General features: G+C 58.8%; 1 protein-coding gene across 1 annotated transcript in view; it reads left to right on the top strand.

Annotated features, from left to right (window-relative positions):
- Positions 1-12,629: 12,629 nt before the first annotated feature.
- Positions 12,630-23,978, top strand: part of ITPR3 (inositol 1,4,5-trisphosphate receptor type 3) — a 40,282-nt gene continuing 28,933 nt past the window's right edge. The window contains exons 1-3 of the mRNA XM_085083052.1: positions 12,630-13,102; positions 18,619-18,689; positions 21,434-21,555. Coding sequence (XP_084939178.1) covers positions 13,014-13,102; positions 18,619-18,689; positions 21,434-21,555 — 282 coding nt within the window. The 5' untranslated portion in view covers positions 12,630-13,013. The remainder of the gene's footprint in view (positions 13,103-18,618; positions 18,690-21,433; positions 21,556-23,978) is intronic.

Here is a 23,978-nt window from a genome sequence, read left to right as displayed (position 1 = left end):
GGAGCACAAACATGACTAACTGCTGCCTCTCGGCAAACAGCGATTTCGGGGCTTTGCGCAGCTCCTCTCCCCGCGCCGCTGGCAGCTGCAGAAGCACCGCCCTGGCACGGCGGGACTCAGCCCGAGGAGGTGATGGCCGGTGGTGTCCGGTGATGTCCGGTGATGTCCGGCTGGTGTCCGGTGGTGTCCGGTGATGTCCGGTGATGTCCGGCTGGTGTCCGGCTGTTCCCGGACCGATCGAGCCCCAGCAGCGGGGCTGGAGAGGGGCACAGCCGGGGCAGCTCCTCCTGCAGGAGCTGTGCTGGCAGCTGGATGTGTCCGGTGCCTTGAAATCAGATCCCAGGCTGCCTATTGCCCATCCGCCCGGGGCTGTTTACTCCGCACAGGGGTTGGGACACTCCGGGAGGGTTTATCCAGCTCGGCTGCGGTTTGCATCCAGCCTCTCCTCACCCTCCAGCACCATGGCGTGGGCTTGGGGACCGGGGACTCCCCTCACCTGGGAGGGACAGCCACCCCCCTTGAGGGTGGAAATGTGTCTGAGGAGGTTTTGTTACCCCACAGCCAGTGCCCAGTTTGAGGTGATGGAATATATACGTGTGGAGGGAATAATATGGAAGGAATTCTGCCCTGGGAGGGTGGGGAGGCCCTGGCACAGGCTGCCCAGAGAAGCTGTGGCTGCTCCTGGATCCCCGGAAGTGTCCAAGGCCAGGCTGGATGGAACTTGGAGCAACCTTGGGGTGGTGGGAGGTGTCCCTGCCCATGGCAGGGGGTGGAATGGGATGGGATTTAAGGTCCTTTCCAACCCAAACCATTCCACGATCCCACAACAGCAGGACGTGCAGGGTGCCCAGGGCTGTGCTGGGATGGGATCCCTTCCCATGGGAGCATCCCTGAGCATCTCCGGTGACACCCAAGCAGGAGCAGCAGTGCCCCAGCCTGGCAGCCCTTTCCTCCCGCTGTCACCTGGAGGAGCCCAGGCAGGGTGTCCGCACCCCCCGTGCCAGGGCAGCCTGTCCCCCCACCCTCGGGGACACGCCCGCTGTGACACGGTGGTGGCCCAACCCAGCAGCAAGCCCTGGGCCGCTCGGCTCGCCAGGCTGTCACTCAGCAGGAAGGAAGGCGTGCGGTTTGCTCGGCGAGGGCTGTAATTAGGCTGATTGGCACTAACTTGCCTCCAAAAGCCGGGAGGGGAGGAGGGGAGGAACGGCAGCTCAGCCATTTTCTGCGGGGCTTTGAGCGCACGGAGGGAGCCACGGCAGGGCTGGGCTCTGTCCCCTCTCTGTGATGCTCCCCTGAGCCCTTTCACACCACACCACCCCGAGATGAGCCTCACCGCTGTGCCCTGCTGCAAACCAGCCCGGCCCAGCATCCCAAACTCGGGCTGGGATGGAGCAGAGCCTGCCTGCTGCTGGCAGGGCACGGCGGGCTCTGTGCCCGGGCTGGAGCCGGAGCGCATTTCCTGCCGGGCTCCGATAAGCTGTGCCTCCATTCACGGCTGTGCGCTGACCACAGGCCACACGAGAGGGGCTGCTGGCCCACTTGGGAGCGCAGGAAATGCTGCTTGGGTTGGCAATCCATCCCTGGGAGCTGCTGGAAGGAGAGGCTGAGATGATGACAGGGCAGGGATTGGGGTGGAGCCTTTGGGGTTTCTTCAGAGGTTGGTGGGATGTGATCCCAGCACTGCCCGGGGTCACTCTGGAGCTGCTGGCTGCTTGGGAATTCTGCCCATGGATCCCAGAATTCCAGGCTGGTTTGGGTTGGGTTGGTTTGGGAGGGACCCTAAAGCTCATCCCATTCCATGGGCAGGATACCTCCCGCTGTCCCAGGCTGTTCCAAACCCTGTCCAACATTGACAGGGACCAATCTGCTCTGGGTCCTGCCCTGAAGTGCGGGAGAAGGGCTTGGAGGTTTTCCTGGGATATAAATTCCCCCTTGGGGTGATGCAATTCAGGCCATTATTGCTGCTCCCACATGGGCACGGCCGAAATGGGCGAAAAGCAGCCGATTTGGGGCAAAGCCGGGGAGGATTTTGGAGGTGGCTGCAGCCAGGTGATGCCTGAGGGGCAGGGCAGGGCACGGCCGGTGAGCCAGGAGGGCTGGGCAGTGCCAAACCTCTCGGGCAACGCGCAGGAGGGATGGGAAATGAGCAACGAGGCTCTTCCCTCACCCATGCTGCCACCCTGGCCGGGCTGAGGGTACAGCTGGCAGCCCCGAGCCCTGCTCCACCCCCAATTAACCCGTGTTTGCTTATTAGGGAAGTCACAAGCCTGTGCAAACACTTCCATTTGCTTTCGATAAAGCCGAGGGACACAAACCCCTGCCCGTGAGGCGCGGCCAGGCTCCTCCCGGGCTCTGGGGCTCTCCCGAGGGCCAGCTGCCAAACCCTCAGCATCCCTCCCTGCCCCAGCGCTGTCCCCTGTCACCCGCTGGCTGTCCCCAACCCCGCTGCTCTCCCCCAACCGCGCCGCTTGTCCCAAGCTTGGCCCGGTGTCGCTAACGGCAACTGCTAATTGTTCTCGCGCTCTGTACTATATTTAATTCCCCACTATTATTTTTTCCCCTTTTAATCATAAAAAGCCTAAATTTCCCTCGGGGAAGGTTATTGGCTCGAGTGTGGAAATATACCTGTGCCTTGCATGGCGCTGGGCCACCGGGGCTTTGGCTGTATTTTTAAATCCAAGTACAAAGTGTCTTCCACGCCAGGGCTGTTTAACCCTTCGGGGGAGGCAGAGAGGGAGGATGGAGCAGGGCAAATCCTGCTGCGAATCCTGGCCTTTTTCTGCTGCAGGAAAAGGCAAATCGTTGTCTTTTTCTGCGTGGACCAGGATGGGTTTGGCTGCGTGGACAGCAAGAGTGGGATTTGAGAGATTTGCCCTATTTTCCTCCAGCAATTCCTCCATTTTCCCCTCTCCCAGACCCACCGAGTGTCACCTCCCTCTCCAGGCCGCCTCCTGCCACCCGTGCGGGTGCGTGGGAAGGCTCGGGTGCCCCGAGGTAACCCGGAGCCTCAACACCTTTGAGGATGTGGGCCAAAGTCATCCAGTCTGAGAGCTATTTCGGGGGAGCTCGGCTGCTCCCGCGGGATGCTTGGCACAGCCGCCGCCGGAGCCGGCCGGGCACAGATGGGACGGGCGGGAGGGAGGGAGCTGCTCCCGTCTCCAGCGCTAATGAAGTCACCCGAGGGGGCTCAGCCCTTCCCCCGCAGACCTTGGGGCGCCTTTCAAGCTGCTGCTGCTGCAGGGGGAGGTTTGGGTTTGCACGGGTTTGGGGTTTCACTCTCCTTGCTGGGGGTTTTCTGTGCCAAGGGAGTGATTTTGCTCATCCTATTTGCTGCTCTGGGCTGCTATCCCATCCGTTTTGCTACTCTGGGTTGGGAAATCCTCACTCAGAGGGAGAAGTGGGGTTGAAACAATCCTTTTTTGTGGCAGCTGGAGTTTGGGGTCAGCCCTGCCCCGATGCTGCTGCTCCGTGGGGTGGGAGGAAGGGGCAGCAGAGTGAAAAGATCCACACAGAGCCCCGGCAGGCTTTGAGCTGGTCTGGGGACAGCAGCGGGGGCAGAGCCAGCAGGGTGAGGGGACAAAATCCCCTCGTGGCCCGAGAGTCCCCTCCCGTGCGTGACCCTCAGCAGAGCCCTGTGCTCCCTGCTCCGCGCGGCACAAGGGACCGAGTGTCTCCCTCCCTCCCTCATCCTCCAACAAAGGCTGCCACAGTCATTTTTCTCCTTCTCCTTCCAAGCGGTTTCACCCTTGATTTCCCGGCCTCGATTTGGGATTCCTGAGGAGAGCAGAAAGGGCCCTGGCAGGGCGCTGGGATGGCGTTTGGGCACCACAACCCTCCTGCCCTCCCCAGCCGCCACACCTTCTCCATCCCCTCCATCCACCATGGATTTACTCCCAAAGCATCTGGGCAAACTTCACCTCCAAGTGGGTTCCTGTTGATCCCTGGAAAGGGGAATGTCCTAGGTTGCAATATTGATGTAGTTAAGTATTCTATTACCACCAGCTGTGGGCCATTAGCTGCTATCACCCACTCCGGATGACAGGCAATGGGCCATCCGTTAGCTATTATCACTTGCTAACGACCCACCCCGCATGACAGGCAATGGGCCATCAGGGACCCACCGTGTGACTCATGGACTTATCTCATCCCATTGTGAGATGCTCTGCCGAGGAGGGAGGAGCCAGCCACCTGGATATAAGCTGGCCTTGGAACTGCCTGAGCTAGCCCTGTCTACTGGGTTCCCAGAGGACCAGAGCTACTACTGGATCTTCAGCTGGAGACTAGACCTTCACAGGATCACCGCTTCAACTGGACTGCTACTACCACCCTAACAGGGTGTTAGGTTGTATCTGACTTTGTCAGTGCTTTTCCTTGTATTATTTCACTTATTTTTAATTTCAGTCTTGACTTGTGATCTCCCATTGGTTTGTTTTCAAACCAAGACATATTTTGGCGCCCAACGTGGGGCACGACCTGGGGAAACGCAGAAATCCTATCACCATGATGCTCAGCTTATCTATATGGGTGCTTTATCTCGCTCTCTATATCTTTCCTCAAATGGGAAGCTATCTGCCCGTCGTATTGCTCTTGTTACGATCAGGGCACAGCATGAAAATTGCTCTATTGGTTTATTATGCCTATTGCATAGTAACCTGTGAGGCGATGAACACCATTCGTTATATATACTCGACTTTGTCTGCCTGGCCTAACCTGAGCTGCTTCGTCTGGGATCTCATCAGCAATCGCACCCACCCTCTGGGGCTAGGAGGAGAGAGCGGTTTCTTCCAGCCTTTCAGGTCAGGCACAGCCATTTTTGACAATATTGAGTTCTCTCTGGATGCTAGGGATGGCATAATCTTTTTGTTAGTTCTGTTTTCTTTGACCAGCACTGTTTACCTCATGCTGAAGAACAAAACAATACTTTGTCTTCTTGAGGAGGAGAAACGAAGCAAGTCAGCAAGCAAGAGGAAAAGAACCAAAGGAGCAGTCAATGTCTCACCACAGACCATTGCCGAATCAGAACAGCCAAAGCCAGTAGCGGTTGCCCCCGTCCAGAAAAAGAAATCCAAGAGCAAGTCAGTCCGCACAGCGACTGATGAGGATGCGGCAGGACCATCCCACCAAGCAGAAGAGACAGAGCCAGAGATCATCACTCGCTCTCTATCCCTGGGGGAGCTGCGTGACCTACGGAGGGAATTCACCCGGCAGGCGAATGAGTCCATCTTGACCTGGCTGCTCAGTATCTGGGACGCCGCAGCTAATGACACTATTCTGGATGGAAGTGAGGCCAGACAACTGGGATCCCTGTCTCAGGATGTGGTCATTGACCAGGGGATTGGGAAAACCCAGGAAACTCTCAGCCTCTGGCGACGATTGCTGCTGAGTGTACGGGACAGATACCTGTGCAAAGAAGACCTCCAGATGCACCAAAGGAAATGGAACACAATAGAACAAGGTATCCGATGCCTGAGGGAATTGGCTGTGCTAGAGATCATTTTCTCAGACAATGAGAGATTCCCCAAGAGCCCAGATAATGTCCGGTGCACTTCACAAATGTGGCTAAGATTCGCGCGGCTCGGACCAGAGATATACTCTCGTTACCTGGCAACATTGCAGTGGAGGGAAGGCGAAGACCAGGTGGGCGTGTTAGCAAACAAACTGAGAATTTATGAGGACACTGTCACCGCCCCACTACGCACCCAGGTCTCATCGGTAGAAACAAACCTAGCCGAGCAAGTCCGGAGATTGATTGAAGAGAGCCATCAGAAACTAAGGAAAGAGCTCACAGAAAGATTTTTCCATGCCACACCAAAACCAACCCGAGTCTCTGCCATCAGGAGCAGACGTACTCCAGTCAGGGAAAGAAAACAAACTCCACGACGGGACCTCTGGTTTTTCCTTCAAGAGCATGGGGAAGACATGAGGAAGTGGGATAGGAAACCCACCTCCACCTTAGCAGCCCGGGTACGTGAATTGAAAAAGGAAACATCCATTTCAGGAGGCTCATCTAGGTACAACACTGCCCCAGTCTCTTGTGGACAGAACCCCCGACAGAATGGAAGTGATAATATGACTGATCCTCTTGAAGGGACCTCAGGAACACATTTACAGGAGAAGAACATCGTGCACCAAAAACAGGATTAGAGGAGCCCTGCCTCTAGACAGGTAGAGGAAAGGGATAATCGGATCTATTGGACTGTGTGGATCCGATGGCCTGGCACGTCTGACCCACAAAGATACACGGCTTTGGTTGACACCGGCGCTCAGTGCACCCTGATGCCATCCAGGTATGTGGGGACCGAATCCATTTCCATTTCTGGGGTGACAGGAGGATCCCAGCAGCTGACTGTACTGGAAGCTGAAGTGAGTTTAACTGGGAACGAGTGGCAGAAACACCCCATTGTGACTGGTCCAGACGCCCCATGCATCCTCGGCATAGATTATCTCAGGAGTGGATATTTCAAGGACCCGAAGGGACATCGCTGGGCTTTTGGGATAGCAGCTGTAGAGATGGAAGACATAAGACAACTGAATACCCTGCCCGGTCTCTCAGATAACCCGTCTGCTGTAGGACTACTGAGAATTGAAGAACAGCGGGTACCAATTGCTACAGCTACAGTGCACCGCCGGCAATACCGCACTGACAGAGACTCTGTGGCCCCCATCCATAAGATGATTCGGGATCTGGAGAGCCAAGGGGTGGTCAGCAAGGCTCACTCACCCTTTAACAGCCCTATATGGCCGGTGCGTAAGTCCAGTGAAGAATGGAGACTGACGGTGGATTACCGTGGCCTGAATGAAGTCACACCACCACTGAGTGCTGCTGTACCGGACATGTTGGAACTTCAGTATGAACTGGAATCCAAGGCAGCAAAGTGGTATGCGACCATTGATATTGCCAATGCCTTTTTCTCCATTCCTCTGGCAGCAGAGTGCAGGCCTCAGTTTGCTTTCACCTGGAGAGGTGTGCAGTACACGTGGAACCGACTGCCCCAGGGGTGGAAGCACAGTCCCACCATCTGCCATGGACTGATCCAGGCTGCACTGGAAAAGGGTGAGGCCCCAGAACATCTGCAGTATATTGATGACATCATTGTGTGGGGGGACACAGCAACGGAAGTATTTGGGAAAGGAGAGAAAATCATCAGAATTCTCCTGGAAGCCGGTTTCGCCATCAAGAAGAGCAAAGTCAAGGGACCTGCCCGAGAGATCCAGTTCCTGGGAGTAAAGTGGCAAGACGGACGGCGTCAGATTCCCTCTGAGGTCATCAATAAGATCATCGCGATGTCTCCACCAACCAACAAGAAGGAGACGCAAGCTTTCCTAGGCGCCATAGGCTTTTGGAGAATGCACATCCCTGAGTACAGCCAGAGTGTGAGTCCTCTCTACCTCATAACCCGCAAGAAGAACGATTTCCACTGGGGCCCTGAACAGCAGCAAGCCTTCACCCAGATCAAACAGGAGATCGCTCATGCGGTAGCCCTGGGACCAGTCAGGACAGGACCAGAGGTAAAGAATGTGCTTTACTCTGCAGCTGGGAGCCATGGTCTGTCCTGGAGCCTTTGGCAGAAGGTGCCTGGTGAGACCCGAGGTCGACCACTGGGATTCTGGAGCCGAAGTTACAGAGGGTCTGAAGTCAACTACACTCCCACCGAGAAAGAAATCTTGGCAGCTTACGAAGGAGTCCAAGCCGCCTCAGAGGTGATCGGCACAGAAACACAACTTCTCCTTGCACCCCGACTGCCAGTGCTGGGGTGGATGTTCAAGGGAAGGGTTCCCTCTACCCACCATGACACTGATGCCACGTGGAGCAAATGGATTGCCCTCATCACACAGCGCGCCCGTATTGGAAACCCAAATCGCCCTGGGATTCTGGAAATTATAACAAACTGGCCTGAAGGTGAGACTTTTAAATTATCTTCAGAAGAAGCAGAGGAGCAAGTAGCACGTGCTGAGGAAGCACCCCGTATAACGAGCTGCCGGAGAGTGAAAGACGCTATGCCCTCTTCACCGATGGTTCCTGCCGAATTGTAGGCGCAGATCGGAAATGGAAAGCTGCAGTATGGAGCCCCACACGACAAGCTGTACAGGCTACTGAGGGACAAGGTGGATCAAGTCAGGTCGCAGAGCTTAAAGCCATCCAACTGGCTTTGGATATTGCCGAACGAGAGAAATGGCCAAGGCTCTATCTCTACACTGACTCCTGGATGGTAGCCAATGCACTGTGGGGATGGTTAGATCGCTGGAGAAAGGCCAACTGGCAGCGCAGAGGAAAACCCATCTGGGCTGCTGAGATTTGGCAGGACATTGCCGCCCGGGCAGAAAAGCTGACCGTGAAAGTTCGACACGTGGATGCACATGTACCTAAGAGTCGGGCTAATGAAGATCATCGTAACAACGAGCAGGTGGACCGAGCTGCCAAGGTGGAAGTGTCACAGGTGGATCTGGACTGGCAGCACAAAGGAGAATTATTTCTAGCTCGTTGGGCCCATGATGCCTCTGGTCATCAAGGGAGAGATGCAACATACAGGTGGGCTCGTGACCGAGGGGTGGACTTGACCATGGACAACATCTCACAGGTCATCCACAGCTGTGAGACTTGCGCTGCAATCAAACAGGCCAAGCGGGTGAAGCCTCTGTGGTATGGTGGACGATGGTCAAAGTACAGGTATGGGGAAGTATGGCAAGTTGACTACATCACACTTCCCCAAACCCGCCAAGGAAAGCGCTACGTGTTGACCATGGTGGAAGCAACCACAGGATGGTTAGAGACCTACCCTGTGCCTCATGCTACTGCCCGGAACACCATCTTGGGTCTGGAAATGCAAGTCCTGTGGAGACATGGTACCCCTGAGAGAATCGAGTCTGACAATGGAACCCATTTCAAGAATGGCCTCATAAGCACCTGGGCTAGAGAGCACGGAATTGAATGGATATACCACATCCCCTATCATGCACCAGCTGCCGGGAAAGTTGAACGGTGCAACGGACTACTGAAGACAACTTTGAAGGCACTTGGCGGGGGAACCTTCAAAAATTGGGAACTGAACTTAGCAAAGGCCACCTGGATGGTTAACACAAGGGGTTCTATCAATCGAGCCGGTCCTGCCGAGTCCGAACCTTTGCACACAGTGGATGGAGATAAAGTCCCTGTGGTACACATAAGAGGTTTTTTAGGAAAGACTGTTTGGATTACTCCCACCTCAGGGAAAGGCAAACCCATCCGTGGAGTGGTTTTTGCCCAAGGACCTGGTTATACTTGGTGGGTGATGCAGGCAGATGGAGAAACCCGTTGTGTCCCACAAGGAGACCTTATCTTAAGTGAGAACTGTGTAGATGGTAATAGAATAAGGGGTAGATAATGTCCTAGGTTGCAATATTGATGTAGTTAAGTATTCTATTACCACCAGCTGTGAGCCATTAGCTGCTATCACCCACTCCGGATGACAGGCAATGGGCCATCCGTTAGCTATTATCACTTGCTAACGACCCACCCCGCATGACAGGCAATGGGCCATCAGGGACCCACCGTGTAACTCATGGACTTATCTCATCCCATTGTGAGATGCTCTGCCGAGGAGAGAGGAGCCAGGTGTTCCCACCTGGATATAAGCTAGCCTTGGAACTGCCTGAGCCAGCCCTGTCTACTGGGTTCCCAGAGAACCAGAGCTACTACTGGATCTTCAGCTGGAGACTAGACCTTCACAGGATCACCGCTTCAACTGGACTACTTCAGTTGGACTGCTACTACCACCCTAACAGGGTGTTAGGTTGTATCTGACTTTGTCAGTGCTTTTCCTTGTATTATTTCACTTATTTTTAATTTCAGTCTTGACTTGTGATCTCCCATTGGTTTGTTTTCAAACCAAGACAGGGAAACACAACCCTGGGTGATCTGCTCTGGCAATCCAACACCATCCCACCCCAGGGAATGCTCCTTCCCAGCGGGAAGGGTGGGCAGGTGAGGGGAGCTTTGCCAAGGGAGCATCCCGCGGGCAGGGAGGGGACCCGGGCAGGGAGGGGACCCTGCAGCTCGGAGCCTTCAAAGCAGCAATTTCAGCATGAGAAAGGAATGTGGCTGCCGGCCCTGGCAGCGATGGGATGGGATGGGATGGGATGGAGGCTGTGCCTCAGCAACAGGGATGACTTCTGCCGGCCTGACTCACTCACTGCCTCCTCGCAGCCGCTTCCTCTCCAGGAGGCAGAAACTCCCAGTTTTTATTTATCACACGGCTTAAAGTAGGGGGCGAGGAAGGAAATGTTCTTATTTTTAACTGCTCGGTCTCCCCGGGGCCTGGGCCAGTGCTGGCACGGTGAGGTGGCCACCAGGAGCATCCCGGTGGCCAAGGCTCCCCCTCACCTGAGCACTGCAGGGTTTTGGGAGCTTCCTACGGGCTCTGAGCCCAGGCACAGAGTGTCCCTGCAGGTTGGGAGCACCCGAGGGACCCTGGGCAGGGTGGGGACACTGAGGGTGGGCATCGTGGGGACTCAGTGTGGGCACAGCCATGCTGGGGACACTCAGGGTGGGCATCGTGGGGGCTCAGTGTGGGCACAGCCACGCTGAAAGCAGCTGAGAGCTACCGAACTCATGGAAAATACACTTTTTTCTCTCCTCAAAGCCACCTGCCTGTGCTGCTGCTCGTGTGGGGACAAACCTTGAGGCCTGCTGGGTGTCCCTATTTGTGCCCATGCCAGGGACAGAGCTGTCACCACTCCCGGGGTGCTGGGTGTCCCTCATTGTGCCCACCACAGGGACAGAGCTGTCACATCCCAGGGCTGGAGGATGGGAAAGATTTCATCCATCCCAGTCAATCCAGGGAGCATTTGGAGACATTCTGTCACCATTCCCGGGATGCAGAGCAGGCAGGGGGACACCCCTGGAACATTTGGGGTTCTCCACCCTCAGCTGAGCTGGGGACAGCATGGACACTGTCACCCCCCTGGAGTGGGGACAGGACTGCCTCTGTCCTGGCTGGGATGGACACTTCCAGAGGCTCCATCCTGCTCTTCCCAGCCCTCCTGAGTGGCAGAAACAAGGCCAGGTGCCTGTTTGTTCAGTGCCATGGGAGTTTTTGCAATCCCAGATGGTTTTTCTCGCCCACTGAGGCTGGTGGCACTGGTGTGGCACTGCCATGGTGACCCTCAGCTGAGGAGCTGAGATCAGAAGCTGATCTGGGCACAGAGTTTTGGTCTTTGGCTCCTTGGGGCTTTCCTTGAGCTCCTGTTGTGAAACCTTCATTTGCTTCTAAAAGCAGCAAGTTGGCTTTTTTTTCTTTTTTTTTCTTCTTCTCATGATCTTCTCTTTTCCCCCTCTGTTGCCCTGAGATAAAGGCTTCTAAATTTGTCCTGTGCTGAAAACGCAGCTAATCCTGATGGACCTGAATTCGCATCTCCCCCCCAGAGGAATTGCACTAATTTTTTTTTTTTTCCCTTTGTTCTGCCAGGGGACCTGTCCGTTTCCTAGTGGAAAGAAAAAGAAAAAAAAAAATCACTATTTAGGGCAAGGTTTGTATTCCCGAAACCTGTGTTTGTTTGCGAGAAAAGAGGACAGGAGGGAAATAAATGAGAAAAGCATCATGCTGCTTCTTTCCTTTTTTTTTTTTTTTTTTTCCCTTCCGATATTGTTTTTACAGCAGGCAAGTTTTAATTAAAGCGAGGAACTGGGTCGCTTGTGCTGTCCAGAAGATGCTCTGAGGACATGGTCCTTTCCCACCAGTGTTAATTTGGGAGCCCAGAGCTGCTGGCCCAGCCCGGAGGTGTTGGGAATGCCCCTCGAAGGGTTCAGGGTGGGCTCTGGAGGAGGCTGTGGGGGTCTCTCCGTCCTCCCCACAGCTCCTGGAGGTGATGGAGGGGTTGGATGTGGCATTTTGGGGCGCTGGGTGAGCCCTGCAGGGGGACAGGGAGGGTTTGGCACGCCGTGGGGACAGCAGGGATGGGGGCGGCGAGAGGCAAAGCAGGTGCGAGCTGGGAGCGGCGGGCTGGCAGGAGCCACCTGGGCTTCAGGAAGCCGCAAGTGCTCGCCTGGGGCAGAAAAATCCACCGAGAGCCGCTTTGTCCTCACCTGGGGCTCCCCCTGCTCCGGGCGGAGCGGGATCCCGGCAATGCGCGGGCCGAGGGGACAGCGACAGCGACAGGGACAGGGACACAGCTGCGGCTGCCGGGGTGTCCCGGGCTGAGGAGGGGGCTGCAGCCGAGGGGTGGCACCGGAGGGACTGCGGCAGCTGCCGCTCGCTTTTGCCGATGGCTGCGGAGGGTTGGGGGCTCCCCGCGACCCCCGAGCGATCGGAGCCGTTCCGAGAGGGGAGCCGCGGGCAGGACCCCCGGGATGGGCGCTCCGTGCGGGCTGCAGCGGCTGAGCGGCCCGGGGGGCGGCTGGGGGCTCCGGGCCGGGGTCGGGGAGTGGAGTCGGGGGAGCGCGGCCGGGGGGACACTGCGGACACCGGGGGGACCTTGTGGACACCGGGGGGACCTTGCGGACACCGAGGGGACCCTGCGGGCAGCGCAGCCCCCGCACCCCCGGCCCCCCCGACGGGAGGCGGGTGCGGGGGAGGGGCCTGTCCTCCCCCCCCGTCCCGGGCGGCCCCGGCTCCCCTCCCCGCACGCTGCTGCCGGCGGGACTTCCTGATCCCGCTGCATTGGCCGCAGGTAGCGCAGCCGTGCGGGACGGGACGGGGCACGGACAGACGGACAGACGGACAGAGCCCATGCGGACCCTCGGCTGAGCTTCATCCCCCGCCCCCTCCTCCTCCTCCTCCTCCTCGTCTTCCTCCTCCCTCCCCGGCCGGCTCCCTTCCTGCCCGGCACATGTAAAAGTTGTGCGTGGAGCTCCGCTCCCGTCCCGCTGCCGGTGCTGCCGGCGGCAGAGCCGGGCTGCGATCGTCGCCCCGCGGAGCAGAGAGCCCTGCAGCCCCCCCGGAGCAGGGACACCCCGGCTCCGCTCGCCCATGCTGGATTTCGGCCCGGGAAGGTGACTGCAGGAGGAGGAAGCGGCGCCGCGCCGGGTCAGGGTAACCATGAATGAGATGTCGAGTTTCCTGCACATCGGGGACATCGTCTCCCTGTACGCCGAGGGCTCCGTCAATGGCTTCATCAGCACCCTGGGGTGAGTGAGGAGCTCCCCGGGCCGCCCGCCGGTGATTCGGGGATGGACGGGATGGGACAGGGGTGCTGAGCCGGAGCGCACTGGGAAAAGGAGCCGGGAAGCTCCGGGCGCTGCAGCAGGGATGGGGAGAGGTGCTGGCCGGGGGATCAGGGTGTCCCCAGGCTCGCCCCAGGGCTTGTCCCCGGCTCCAGCTGCTGTCAGGGGCAGGACGTGGCCCTGGAAGGACCCTCAGCCCTCTTTCCCTGGCCAGAAGCCCCAGTTAGGGGCTGGGGGTGTGAAATGGGCATTAGCAGCAGGAGGGGTCAGTGGGGCGAGGAAGGGACGTGTGAGGGGGCGACTCGGGCAGCCGGGACCCCTCCTGGGCAGGGGGACACTCAGTGCTCCAGCCTTGCCCAGTGTGGCCGGAGGCTGCCAGCCCCTGGACAGGCACTGGTGGCTCTCACTGTCCCCGTCAGGTCGCATACAGCCGGTGGTCAGCGGGAAGCGCTGCGGGGCCACCAAGCCGGGGCAGGGCCAGCTCCGGCCTGAGGCTGCTCCCTGGATGTGGCAGCGCGGGCCGGGGATCTCCCAAACCTGGGGAGACCTTGGGGACCTGTCCCGTGTCACTGCCGTGTCCGTGCCAGCCCACGCTGCTGCTGGAGCTGCAAAGCCAGGCCAGCGATGCCCTCTCCATCCCCCGGGAACGTTTGCCCCGCGGGTGGGCGATGAGAAGAACTCCGACAGGGCCGCCCTGGGGCACGGGTGGGTTTCTCCTTACCCTGGCTCAGGAACCCAAGGCGTGCCCGCAGCCCCGAGCAGGACAGGGGGGACATGGGGCCGTGCCAGCTCTCCTGCCTCACGCTGCGTGGGGGAGAGGCTGAGCTCAGGCAGGAATGCTGACTTGGATGGGATTCCTGGGGCAGGAGCTGCCCGGCTCTATAATCTGCGCTGAATGCACTTGCTCCCACATGCCTGTGCCGCAGCAGAGCCGCGCATACCTGCGCCCACACGTGTTCCTCACCCACCGCCGGGCACGTGTGGCCTCTGCGCTGCTGCCCACCGGGGCTCCCTCCACCTGCCTGCCCAGAAATGGGGTGCAGGGCTGCCCAGGATCCCCGGCTGTGCAGCTAAAGGGTCGGGCAGCAGGTCCTGCAGGTGCAGCCTGGCCGTGCCGGCTCTTCCTGCATCCCTTGGGGACATCCCCATGGGGTGTTTTTTGGGAGGTCTCCTTGGAGCTGTCGCAGTGCCATCCCGAGGCGGGGGATGCTGAGCCTCGTGGAAATGGGGTCTGGAGGAGGCTCGGCAGGAACTCGCACTGGTTGGTGGCCCCAGAAAGTGTCCCCGTGACTCAATCAGAAATGCGTGGACTCTTCAGAGAGAGCTCTGATCCCTTTTTGCCAGGTGTTTTTTCGAGGCTTCCTCAGAAGCACCTGGAGAGCAGATCTTGCGTGGAGAACCTCTTCTCCCCTGCCCCAGCACATCCTCTGCCCGGCAGCCGCACTTTCCCAGGGCTTTGCTTCCTGCAGGTTCTTTTCCCCCAGTCTGAAATTGTTTTCCCTGGTGCCCTGCGACCTGGGAGACCCAACCACGCCTTAAATCACTCCTGCGATAAGGGACCAGGTGACTCACCGAGAGTGCTCCTCCTGCCACGGGGACCTTATTTAGCTCATTTGCAAGGCAAACAGCTCTGCCAGCCCACGCGGGCGCCCTGCGGAAGCCTTCCTGACATCCTTCCTTGTGGAGGGACTGGCTGTGGGATCACCGCGGGTCTGCAGCGGGATCCTCTCGTTATGGGGTGACAGGGAGTGTCCCCAGCTGTTGGTCACCGGTGTCACATTAAGGGTGTCACATTAAGGGTGGTGGTTGTGACATCCCTGTGGAGGAGTCCTGGGGGTCTCCGGGGTGTGGGGTGGAAGTGGGGGGAGCCCTGCAGCCCCCATCTGAGCCCCCCCTGCTCCCAGCGCCCCCAAATCTCACCGTCAGGGCCGCCAGGCACAAAGCCTCCCTTTCACCCCCTCTCTGCAGTGGGCGTTTGCTCGTGAGCAGGAAAAACATCCCGGCAGGGGTGTGGAGCTCAGGCTGGGCTAGGTGGGAATGCCAAGATACCCAAACCGGCTGAAATGCTCGAGTCAGCCCAAAAATGTCCCGTGGGAAGGGAGAATTGGGCTGAGGGCTGGTCACAGCACCCCCGGAGTGACCCTTGGAGGGCTGGGGGTACGGGATGGGTGCACTGGACAGGACAGAAGTGGTTCTGGGGATGTGGGAAGTCGCCAAGGAGGATTTTGTGCTGCCCCATCCCTGCCAGGGGCTCAGGACTGGCACTCGCAGAGGGGAGGGTGGGTGACAAAGCCAGCTGGGTGCCAGGCGGCTGTTTGAGGGGAAATAACACCTGTAGCTGTGGCTGCAGGTGCATTTCGGGGTGGAGCAGCGCGGGGAGATGCAGTTGGTTAAAGGGTAACTCCAGCTGCGCCGGGTCAGGATGATCCCGTCCCTGCCGGCGGGAGGAGGAGGAGGAGGAGGAGGAGTCCGAGCCCTCCTGGCACCGGCACAGCACCAAAAAGCTGCATTTTTGTGGCTGCCCTGTTCTCTTTGCTCTCTTTCCTCCCTGAAGCAGTGCCCACCCTGTACCCCGAGGGTGACAGAGGGGCTGATGTGACCCCATAGCCGAGATCTCATCATCCTCCTCCTCCTCTTCCTCCTCCCTTTTCTCACGTCCAGGCATTGCTAGGCTCTGGATTGAGGTGCTCCTGCCCTGGCTGGGGTTTCCCTTCCTTGGCACTCAGGACATGGCGTGCCCCAGCTCCGCTTGGCATGGTCTGTGCCACTCCTGGGGAAGGTTTTTGCCCAGCCCGGCGGGTTCAGGAGGGTCTGGCTGCCCTGCATTTTGCAGTGCTGGACGATCTCCTTCTCCCCTGACCCCGGGGAAGGCTGTGCCTCGCACCAGGCCAAGCGCGCTGGCCCCGGGCCAGGGAATCACTTCGTGCTCGGGATTTGGAAGCGCCAGGAAGCCCCGCTGGAAGCGCGGCGAGGACTCCGGGCTAGGAGCTGGCCAGCTGCTCGCCCTCGCCTCGAGGGGCTCAGCAGAGCAGGGTGTCTGTCCTGCTCCCTGGAAAAGCCAAGTGTGACATTGCCAGCCTCCCGCCCGGCTCAGGATGCTCCTCCCGGTGCTCGGACACCGCCAGCCCTATTTTTCCATTCAAAGGTGCTCTCGGCGTGGCTCCCGCACATCCCCGCTGCTCCTCGGGAGCTTCCCTCGCCCATCCCACCGCGGGAATGCCGCTTCTTAGCGGGAGGCTGTCCCGGCCCCAGCAGCCTCCCAGGTGACTCATGTCCAACCCGTCAGAATCCTTTTATTGTTGGTTTTTTTTTCCTTTTCAGCAATTTTTTAACAGAGGAATGTTTGTCCAGAGTATCAGTTTAATGAAAAGAACTCTTTGCGTTCCTGCCGAGCGCGTAATCCTGGGATTAAAGATGCTGAAAGTGCCTTGAGATCGTTAACTAATTAAGACTTCCAGGCTGGCAGGTCGCTGTCTCTAATGCTGCCCGGTGGAGCAGCGCTGCAGCAGGGCCGGGCGGGTGGGAGGCTCCCGTGCTGTTTTCTTCAGCGCTGAAAATAAACCAGGCAGGTCAGGCACTTCCTCAGAGACCTCCAGCCGTGTGAGTGGAGGATTTTTGGGTTTAAAAGGGCGAAGATGAATCGAGCCCTTCTGCTTCCGTGGGTGCTGATGGCAGCTGGGGATGTGCTGAGGGTCAGGGCTTCACTCCCCGAGCCTGAGCTGTGTCCTCAGCCCTCGGGGGGATTTTGCTCCCAGGCACATCCAAAGGGTTTGTTCTGCCCTGGGCCCCATGAAAATAACAGAACAGAAACCAAAACTGCCCCTTGAGTGACACCAGGGCTGGGCTGGGGCTTTGCATGTCCCCTGCGGTGGTGCAACCATGCTGGTTTTTCCCCTTTCCCCCCTCCCCTGCCCTCCCAGATCTGCAGGGATTTGGGAATGTGCTTGGCTCCTTCCCTGCTGTCACCACCCATGGAAAAGGTGTTGTGTTTGGACAGCCCAAACCCCCTGTGCTGCTGCCCTTCGCAAAGCCAGGGCAGCCCTGCCTGGCCGCAGCTCGTGGGTTTGGGGTTTTTCCAACCTTCCGGGTTTTTCCTAATTGTTTTGAAGCTTCTGCTGCCACCAGGCAAATTGCACTTCTCTCTTTATTTGAAAGCTGAGGTTGTTCCCCAGCCCCGGGGGGCTGTGAGGAGCAGAGGGGTGTCAGAGCCTGGTGCCAGCGACGCCTCCACACCAAGGCCACGGCAGCCCCGGGGTCCCCAGGGTCCCCATCCATCAGCACCGAGGCCAAATTCCTCTCTGCTGAGCCAAAGGAATTCTCCCCTCCTCCAGAGAGCGGCTGGGCTGAGGGAAGGAGGCTGGATCTGCGGGTGGGATGGATCTGTCTGGGTTTTAGCCCTTTGCAGAGCGGCCTGTCCATCTCCAGCAGTGTTTGGGGACACTGACAGCCCCTTGGGGGCGGAGGGGACAGCACAGGTTCCTCTTTGCCTTTGCTGCACCTCGCTCCTCCGGGCTGTTTCTGCCCTCCTGTGCCAGGACAGAGCTGTCCCACAATGGATTGTCCCTCAGCAGAGCACCGCAGGCACATTCCTGCATCCTCCCGCCCGCTCCCCGCTGCCTCACTCGGCTCCGCAGGTGGGGACACGCTTCCCTCTCCCTCTCCCGGGCACAGCAGAGCTTCTCCTGCCGCTCCGGCTTCCCGGGGCTGGGGAAAGCAGGCGAGCGGGTACAGCCTGTCTTGCTGGAGCACCCAGTTCCCTCGGGAGCCTCGCACGGAGCTCCAGCAGCCCCTCGGGCCATGCTCGCCCCTCTGCGCTGCGGGCAGATCCATCCCCCTGCTGAGTTCTGCTTTGCTGGTCTTGGTAACTTCGGAAAGCAATGTCCCATCCATCCCCAAATCAGCCCCCAGCACTCAAGGCCAAAGCCGTGGGGTTTTGCTCAACGCTGGGAAAACAGAGGTGGGCAGGGAGGAGATGCAGAGCCTCGATCTGATGGGCAGAGCCTGCAGCTCTGATCAGATAACAATTAATAACTGGGTTGGGGGGCCCTGCCGCCTCCATCCACAGCACCTCCGTGTCCCACTGGGAAGAGTTCCCAGCCAGAACTGGGAATGGAAGTTGAGCTCATCCCAGTTTTGCTGCATTAGGGATAGTAGCATGGTGGGGGGGAATTGGGCTCAGCCAGGAGCTGGGCAGGGCAGAGTCCCCTCAGCACCAGTGAGGCCTGGAGTGACTGACAAACCATTCCTGGTTCTTCACTTCTGTCCCAGCCCCATGTGCCTGAGGGACTGGGATGGAAAACACCCAAGGGAAGCAGTGGGAAATGAGGGGCAGTGTGCTTGGCTCCTGTGAAACATTTATGGGTGGGAAACAGGAGGTGCAGCTTTGGATTTGTCACTCCGGGCCAGGTGATGGTGGCACAGCTCTGCCCCACTGCCATCCCGCTGTTCCTGACCCCAATCCCGCTTTTTGTCCCCCTCAGGCTGGTGGACGATCGGTGTGTGGTGGAGCCTGCAGCTGGAGACCTGGACAATCCCCCCAAGAAGTTCCGAGGTGAGGCTGGGGCAGCTCTGTCACTCTGTGAGCAGCACTGGGGCCAATCCTGGCCCTGAGCATCCACACCAGCCACGGGAATGGGAATGGGAATGGGACTAACCAGCCTGGGAAGTGCTGCCTTCTTCCTGGCTGCCCCATGTGCTCAGGATGCTCCACACTCAGGGAAGGGCTGTGTCCCAGCTGTGCCTGGATCTCATAACTAGGGAGTTTAGAGAGCTGGAATCTCCCCAAACCTGCAACTGTGGCGTTGGATTTGGGGTTGTTTTAGGGCAGCTGCTCCTTTCATCCCCGCTGTTGTCGTTTTATGCCGTCTTTTGAATAAGTCTTTTCAAATATCGGCTCCCCACCCTGCCTTGTGCCTCCACCTTCTTCTCAGGGTGGCTTTAACAGCACCCTTCCCCCTGGGCACCCTTCCTTCTCCCACACACATCCCAAAATATCTCAAGGCATCAATGTTCCCAGTCTCTGAGGATCCCACCAAGCAGTGACCTGGCTTTCCATGGCAGCTATTATCATTAATTTATTCATTAGTCTAATTAACAACCCATCCAGCATCTCCAGCATCCCACTCCCCATCCAACATTCCCAGACTTCCACCTGAGGCTGGATGTGCAGCAGCCACCCTGGCCGTGCACAGGGGTCGAATCTCTTTTCCAGACTCAGGTTTTCAGCTCAGCCCTGCTCCCTGCAATCCCTATCAGGATATCCAGCTGTTTGTTTTAATGGCCGGAAAGGTAGAGCTCTCCCCGCTCGATAGCCATCGCCTGCCCGAGGTGGAAACAACGGCCTGGGTCCGTTCCCTGCGCCACCGGCGAGAGGCTGCAGGGGATTTTCGTGAGCTGTCGCCGTCCCCATATCCTGTGGCCGGACCCTGCCCTATCCTGAGCCGCACACGGGTCGTGCCGGGCTTCCCGCTGGGAAAACAGGACCCTGCTGCAGAGGTCAGCTCCGAGTGGCTCTTTGGAAATGCCAGAACCCACCTGGGAGCTGCTCCGGCTGCCCGCAGCTCCTCGGAGAGACGCTCAACACCTCGCAGTTATTTGCTTTTTTTAAATTTTTTTTTTTGGTGGTTTCTCCCCCTGCCGAGGCTCTTCCCAGCCCAGCCCAGGCATGTCAGGAAAAGTAAATCCAGTGCTTCCAGCCTGCTCTGGGCGGCTCCCGGGCGAGGGGCAACGGGACCTTCAGCCGTGCCACTGTCCCCAGTGCCCTGCTGTCCCCAGTGCCCTGCTGTCCCCAGTGCCCTGCTGTCCCCAGTTCCTGAGAGGATCCATGGGCAAGTTTGACCCCCAGGCCTCTCTGACTGGGAGGTTCTGTCCCCAAAGCCACTCTGGCTCCTGGCAGGTCATTCCCACATCACCCTCTGAGCTGCCCGTGCCGGGCAGCCCTGATATGGGACCTTCCTTCACCTTCCCTCTTCTCCACCCCCAATCCATCTCCCAGAAATCTGACGCTGCTTTGGCCTAGCTGCCAAAATCTCCCAAAATCTTTCACGCTGGAGACTTTCCGCATGCAAACCCTGCCGTGCCTCAGTTTCCCTCCTTGCACAGCCAGGCTCAGGGCCTGCTCAGAGCCAGGCCTTGGATTCACAGCCATTTCAGAGAAGCCGTGCACGATTTTTCACCTCCCTCCAGTTCCTCCTTCCCACCAGCAGCTCCCATGAATTAGCAATTTAATGGGGACGGCTGCAGGAGCTGGGGGCGGTGGGTGCGGGCAGCCGGGCATGGCAGCCCCGCTGCCCCGACTCCTTGGCACGGGATGTGCCGTTGGCAAACAGGGCTGTAAAACCAAACGTGAACGAAATGTGAAACCTGGCGAGGCCCCAGCGGCCCGGCCGGTGAGAACCGCGCTCGGCGCTGCCCCGGCGGCACTCCCAGGTAAATAAATACGCTTTCACCAGCGCCTCGGGCCTGCAGCCAGACAGGGAAGGGACTTTTTTTTTTTTCTTTTTTGTGTCTGGGCTGCTATTTCAGGCGTAATTAGGGCGATTCAGGCCTTCCTGCCCTCGCCCTGCGTGGCTTCCAGGCCGGGAAGGGGGCTGGGATCTGTGAGGGCTTCGTTGTCTCCACACATCTGCTCTCCTGCCTCACTTCCCCAGGCCTGGCCGTGGCTGTCTGCGCTTCCCGCCCACCATCCGGGGGGAAAACAGGCGAACTGGGGCGATCTGCAGCGAGGGGAGGGTTTGGATGTGTGCTGTGCATCCTTTAGGGCCTGAAATAGAGCTGCTGACACAGAGATTTTGGGAGCGAGGGCTGGGAGCATCCAGCGCTGGGGATCTGGGTCATGGAGGGATGGTGTGTGTCCCGATGGCACGGCCACTACAGGGTCCTTCCACAGGACTCAGGGTGTCCCTGAAGGTGACAAGGGACAAGAAAGTGGCTGCTCGAGTCCCAGCCTCCCTCCCTCCTGGATCCTTCCCGCCGAGATCCTCTCCTCCTGCGGTGCAGCTGGGCTCCATCAGTGCTCCTTCTCCCCCCTGAAGTTCTCCTTCCCAAACAGCACAGCCATTTCCGATGGGAACACTTCTAATCATGAGTCCAAGAAGTGCAGTAATTCCTGGACTCATTATTTATCCTGATTTAAAGCCGATGCAGCAGCCAGCACGCCGTGACGTGACCTCCACCAGTCCCTCATCATGGCTGGGGGGACTCCAGCCGAGGAATGTCCCTGCCCTGGGTGACACTGGCCCTGCTGGGGACACCCTGGTGGCTGCTGCAGCCTCACCAGCTCTGCTCTGTTCCCAGATTGCCTCTTCAAAGTGTGTCCCATGAACCGCTACTCTGCCCAGAAGCAGTACTGGAAGGCCAAGCAAACCAAGCAGGACAAGGACAAGATCGCGGATGTGGTGCTGCTGCAGAAGCTCCAGGTGAGCACTAGGGAGGGACCCAGAGCTGGCAGTGCCCACCAGCTGGGCAGGTGATGCCATCCAGACCTCTGGTGAGGCTTGTTTGGGATGAGAAGGGATTTCCAGCTGTGTTTATCCCCTTGTCCCCTGCCCAGCCATCGCTGTGTCACCCTCCTGACGCTCCTTGTGCAGAGGAGCTCTGTGAGCACAGCCCTGCACCCTGGGCACCTCAGGACACCCCAGGGCACCTCAGGACACCCTGGGGCACCCCAGAATATCCCTCAGCACCCCAGGACACCTCAAGGCATCCCAGGGCACCTCAGGATCTCAGTACCCCAGAACACCCCAGGACACTTCAGAACACTTCTCAGCACCCCAGGACACCCTCAGTACCCCAAATACCCCTCAGAACACCCCTCAGCTCCCCAGAATACTCCTCAGCACCCCAGGACACCCTCACAACCCAGAATACCCCTCAGGACACCCCTCAGCACCCCAGAACACCCCTCAGCACCCCAGAGCACCTCAGAACACCTCTCAGCACCCCAGGACACCCCAGAATACCCCTCAGCACCCCAGGACACCCCTCAGCACCCCAGGACACCCCACAGCACCCCAGGACACCCCACGCAGGAGGCAGCCCTGCAGCCAGGACGTGCTCCAAAGGGCTGGGGAAGGGAAAGGCTCCTGTTGGCTTCCCCAGCGTTGGCCTGGGCCCACGTCAAACATTGCACAACGGCCTGAGGCAGCTGGCGAGGCCCCGCCGATGATTCATAAAACCGAAGCTGGGGAGAGATTCACTAAATCATCTCATCAGGCCTCCAGCCCAGCCCCAGCCTCGCCGTCCCCAGCTCTGCTGAGGGTTTGGCACTGCCAGGACAGGGTGTCCTGCCCTGGAGGTGCCAGGATGGGGTCAGTGCCTCCTGCCATGTCCAGCTCCACGCCACCACTGGCACATGGAATCCCCATTTCCTGCTCCTGTTCGACCAGGGTTGGAATGCCGCAGCTGTCCTGGCCACGAGTGGACCCAGGGGCTCATTTCATGGCCTGATTGATTGTGCCTCGGTTAGGGCTTGTCTTAAAGAGATTCTGCCATTTCCTTGCTCCTTTCCGCCGCTCCTGGTGTTTCCCTCCGTGGCTGGAGCATTCTGTGGGGAGCCAGGGCAAGAAGGAGCTCAGCCCAGCTCTGCCCAGCTCTGCAAGCTCATCAGGAAGGCTGATGAACAGGCTGAGAACATCTCCCAGCCCATGGAGATGATTTCCTGACGCAGGAGCAGTCGTGTCTGGGGTGGAGAATCCTTGCCATGCCCGTGGTCACCTTTCCGAGCTCATGCTCCTCATGGCTGTGTTTCTGTGGTTTAAAATTCTGTGTTTCCTTGGCCCAGAGCAGTTCAGACAGGCCCTGGGGGCTTCCCTGCCCCTCTGCTGATGTCTCCCAGCCCTCCCTGCTGCCCATCCCCGTGGGCATCCCTGACACCCCATCCCTGGGCTTGGGCACAAGGGACAGTCTGGGAACAGCAGCCCCAGGAACTTGCATGCTTGGTTCCACTGCCAGCCCTGCTGGAGAGGGAGTTGCTCAGATCTGGAGGGAGATTCAGGACGGGTTTGGTGCAGGATTTTGTTCTGGAGAAGTGTTGCTCCATGGGGTTGTTGTTAAACTCCCAGAGCAGCATCAGTGCGGGATTGTTTTCCTGATGGGGAAACCGGGGTTGTTTTCCTGATGGCAGCAGCCACCACTGCTCCAGGAGGCTCCTGGGTGGCACCCAGAGCTCTGTGGGGACAGAGGGTGACTCCAGGTGGCACCCAGAGCTCTGTGGGGACAGGTACCAGGCACATTCACCTCCCTGGGCACTCCAGGACCTGTTGGCCCATCCTCCCTCCCAGTGCCAAGCTGTGATTCCAACTGTTTCCCAATTCCCCTGCCCTCGGGTGAAAGGGGTGAGGGCAGGATGGGGAAGGACAGAGGCTCTCCCAGCTCCATCTGTCACCATTCCCCATCCCAGGAAAGCCCTGGGCTGGAGCTGCCCGGGCTGTGCCCAGCCTGGCGCCAGGGCTGCTCCCTCACCATTCCCAGATGTGCTGTAGGAGCAAGTTCCTGCCTCTCTCCACATGTGTCAGCACCCCATGGCTGCTGCTGCTGCCTGAGCCAGCACATGGAAAATGTCTGTGGTTTTGGAGAGGGGCTGCTGAGCTGTTCCCTCGTGGGGACCCATCCTGACACATCCGTGGCAGCAGGTCCAGGCCTGCTCCATCTCTGGGCATGGCACCGCTGGCACAGTGCCCTCAGCTCCTTGGTTTTGGTGCTGCCAGGAGCCCCCAGTGCCCACAGCCCCTGGTTGGGGTGCCTTGCCCCAGTCCCCAGCCTGTGCCCAGAGTCCTTGTTCACTGCTGTCCCAAGGCCTGCAGTCCTGGGGGACTTTTGGTGCCATTTTTTCCCTGTCCTA

The sequence above is a fragment of the Lichenostomus cassidix genome, chromosome 26, assembly GCF_008360975.1.
Source record: "Lichenostomus cassidix isolate B80296 chromosome 26, HeHo_3.0, whole genome shotgun sequence".
Lineage (NCBI taxonomy): Eukaryota > Metazoa > Chordata > Aves > Passeriformes > Meliphagidae > Lichenostomus > Lichenostomus cassidix.
This window is presented reverse-complemented; position numbering and strand designations above follow the sequence as displayed.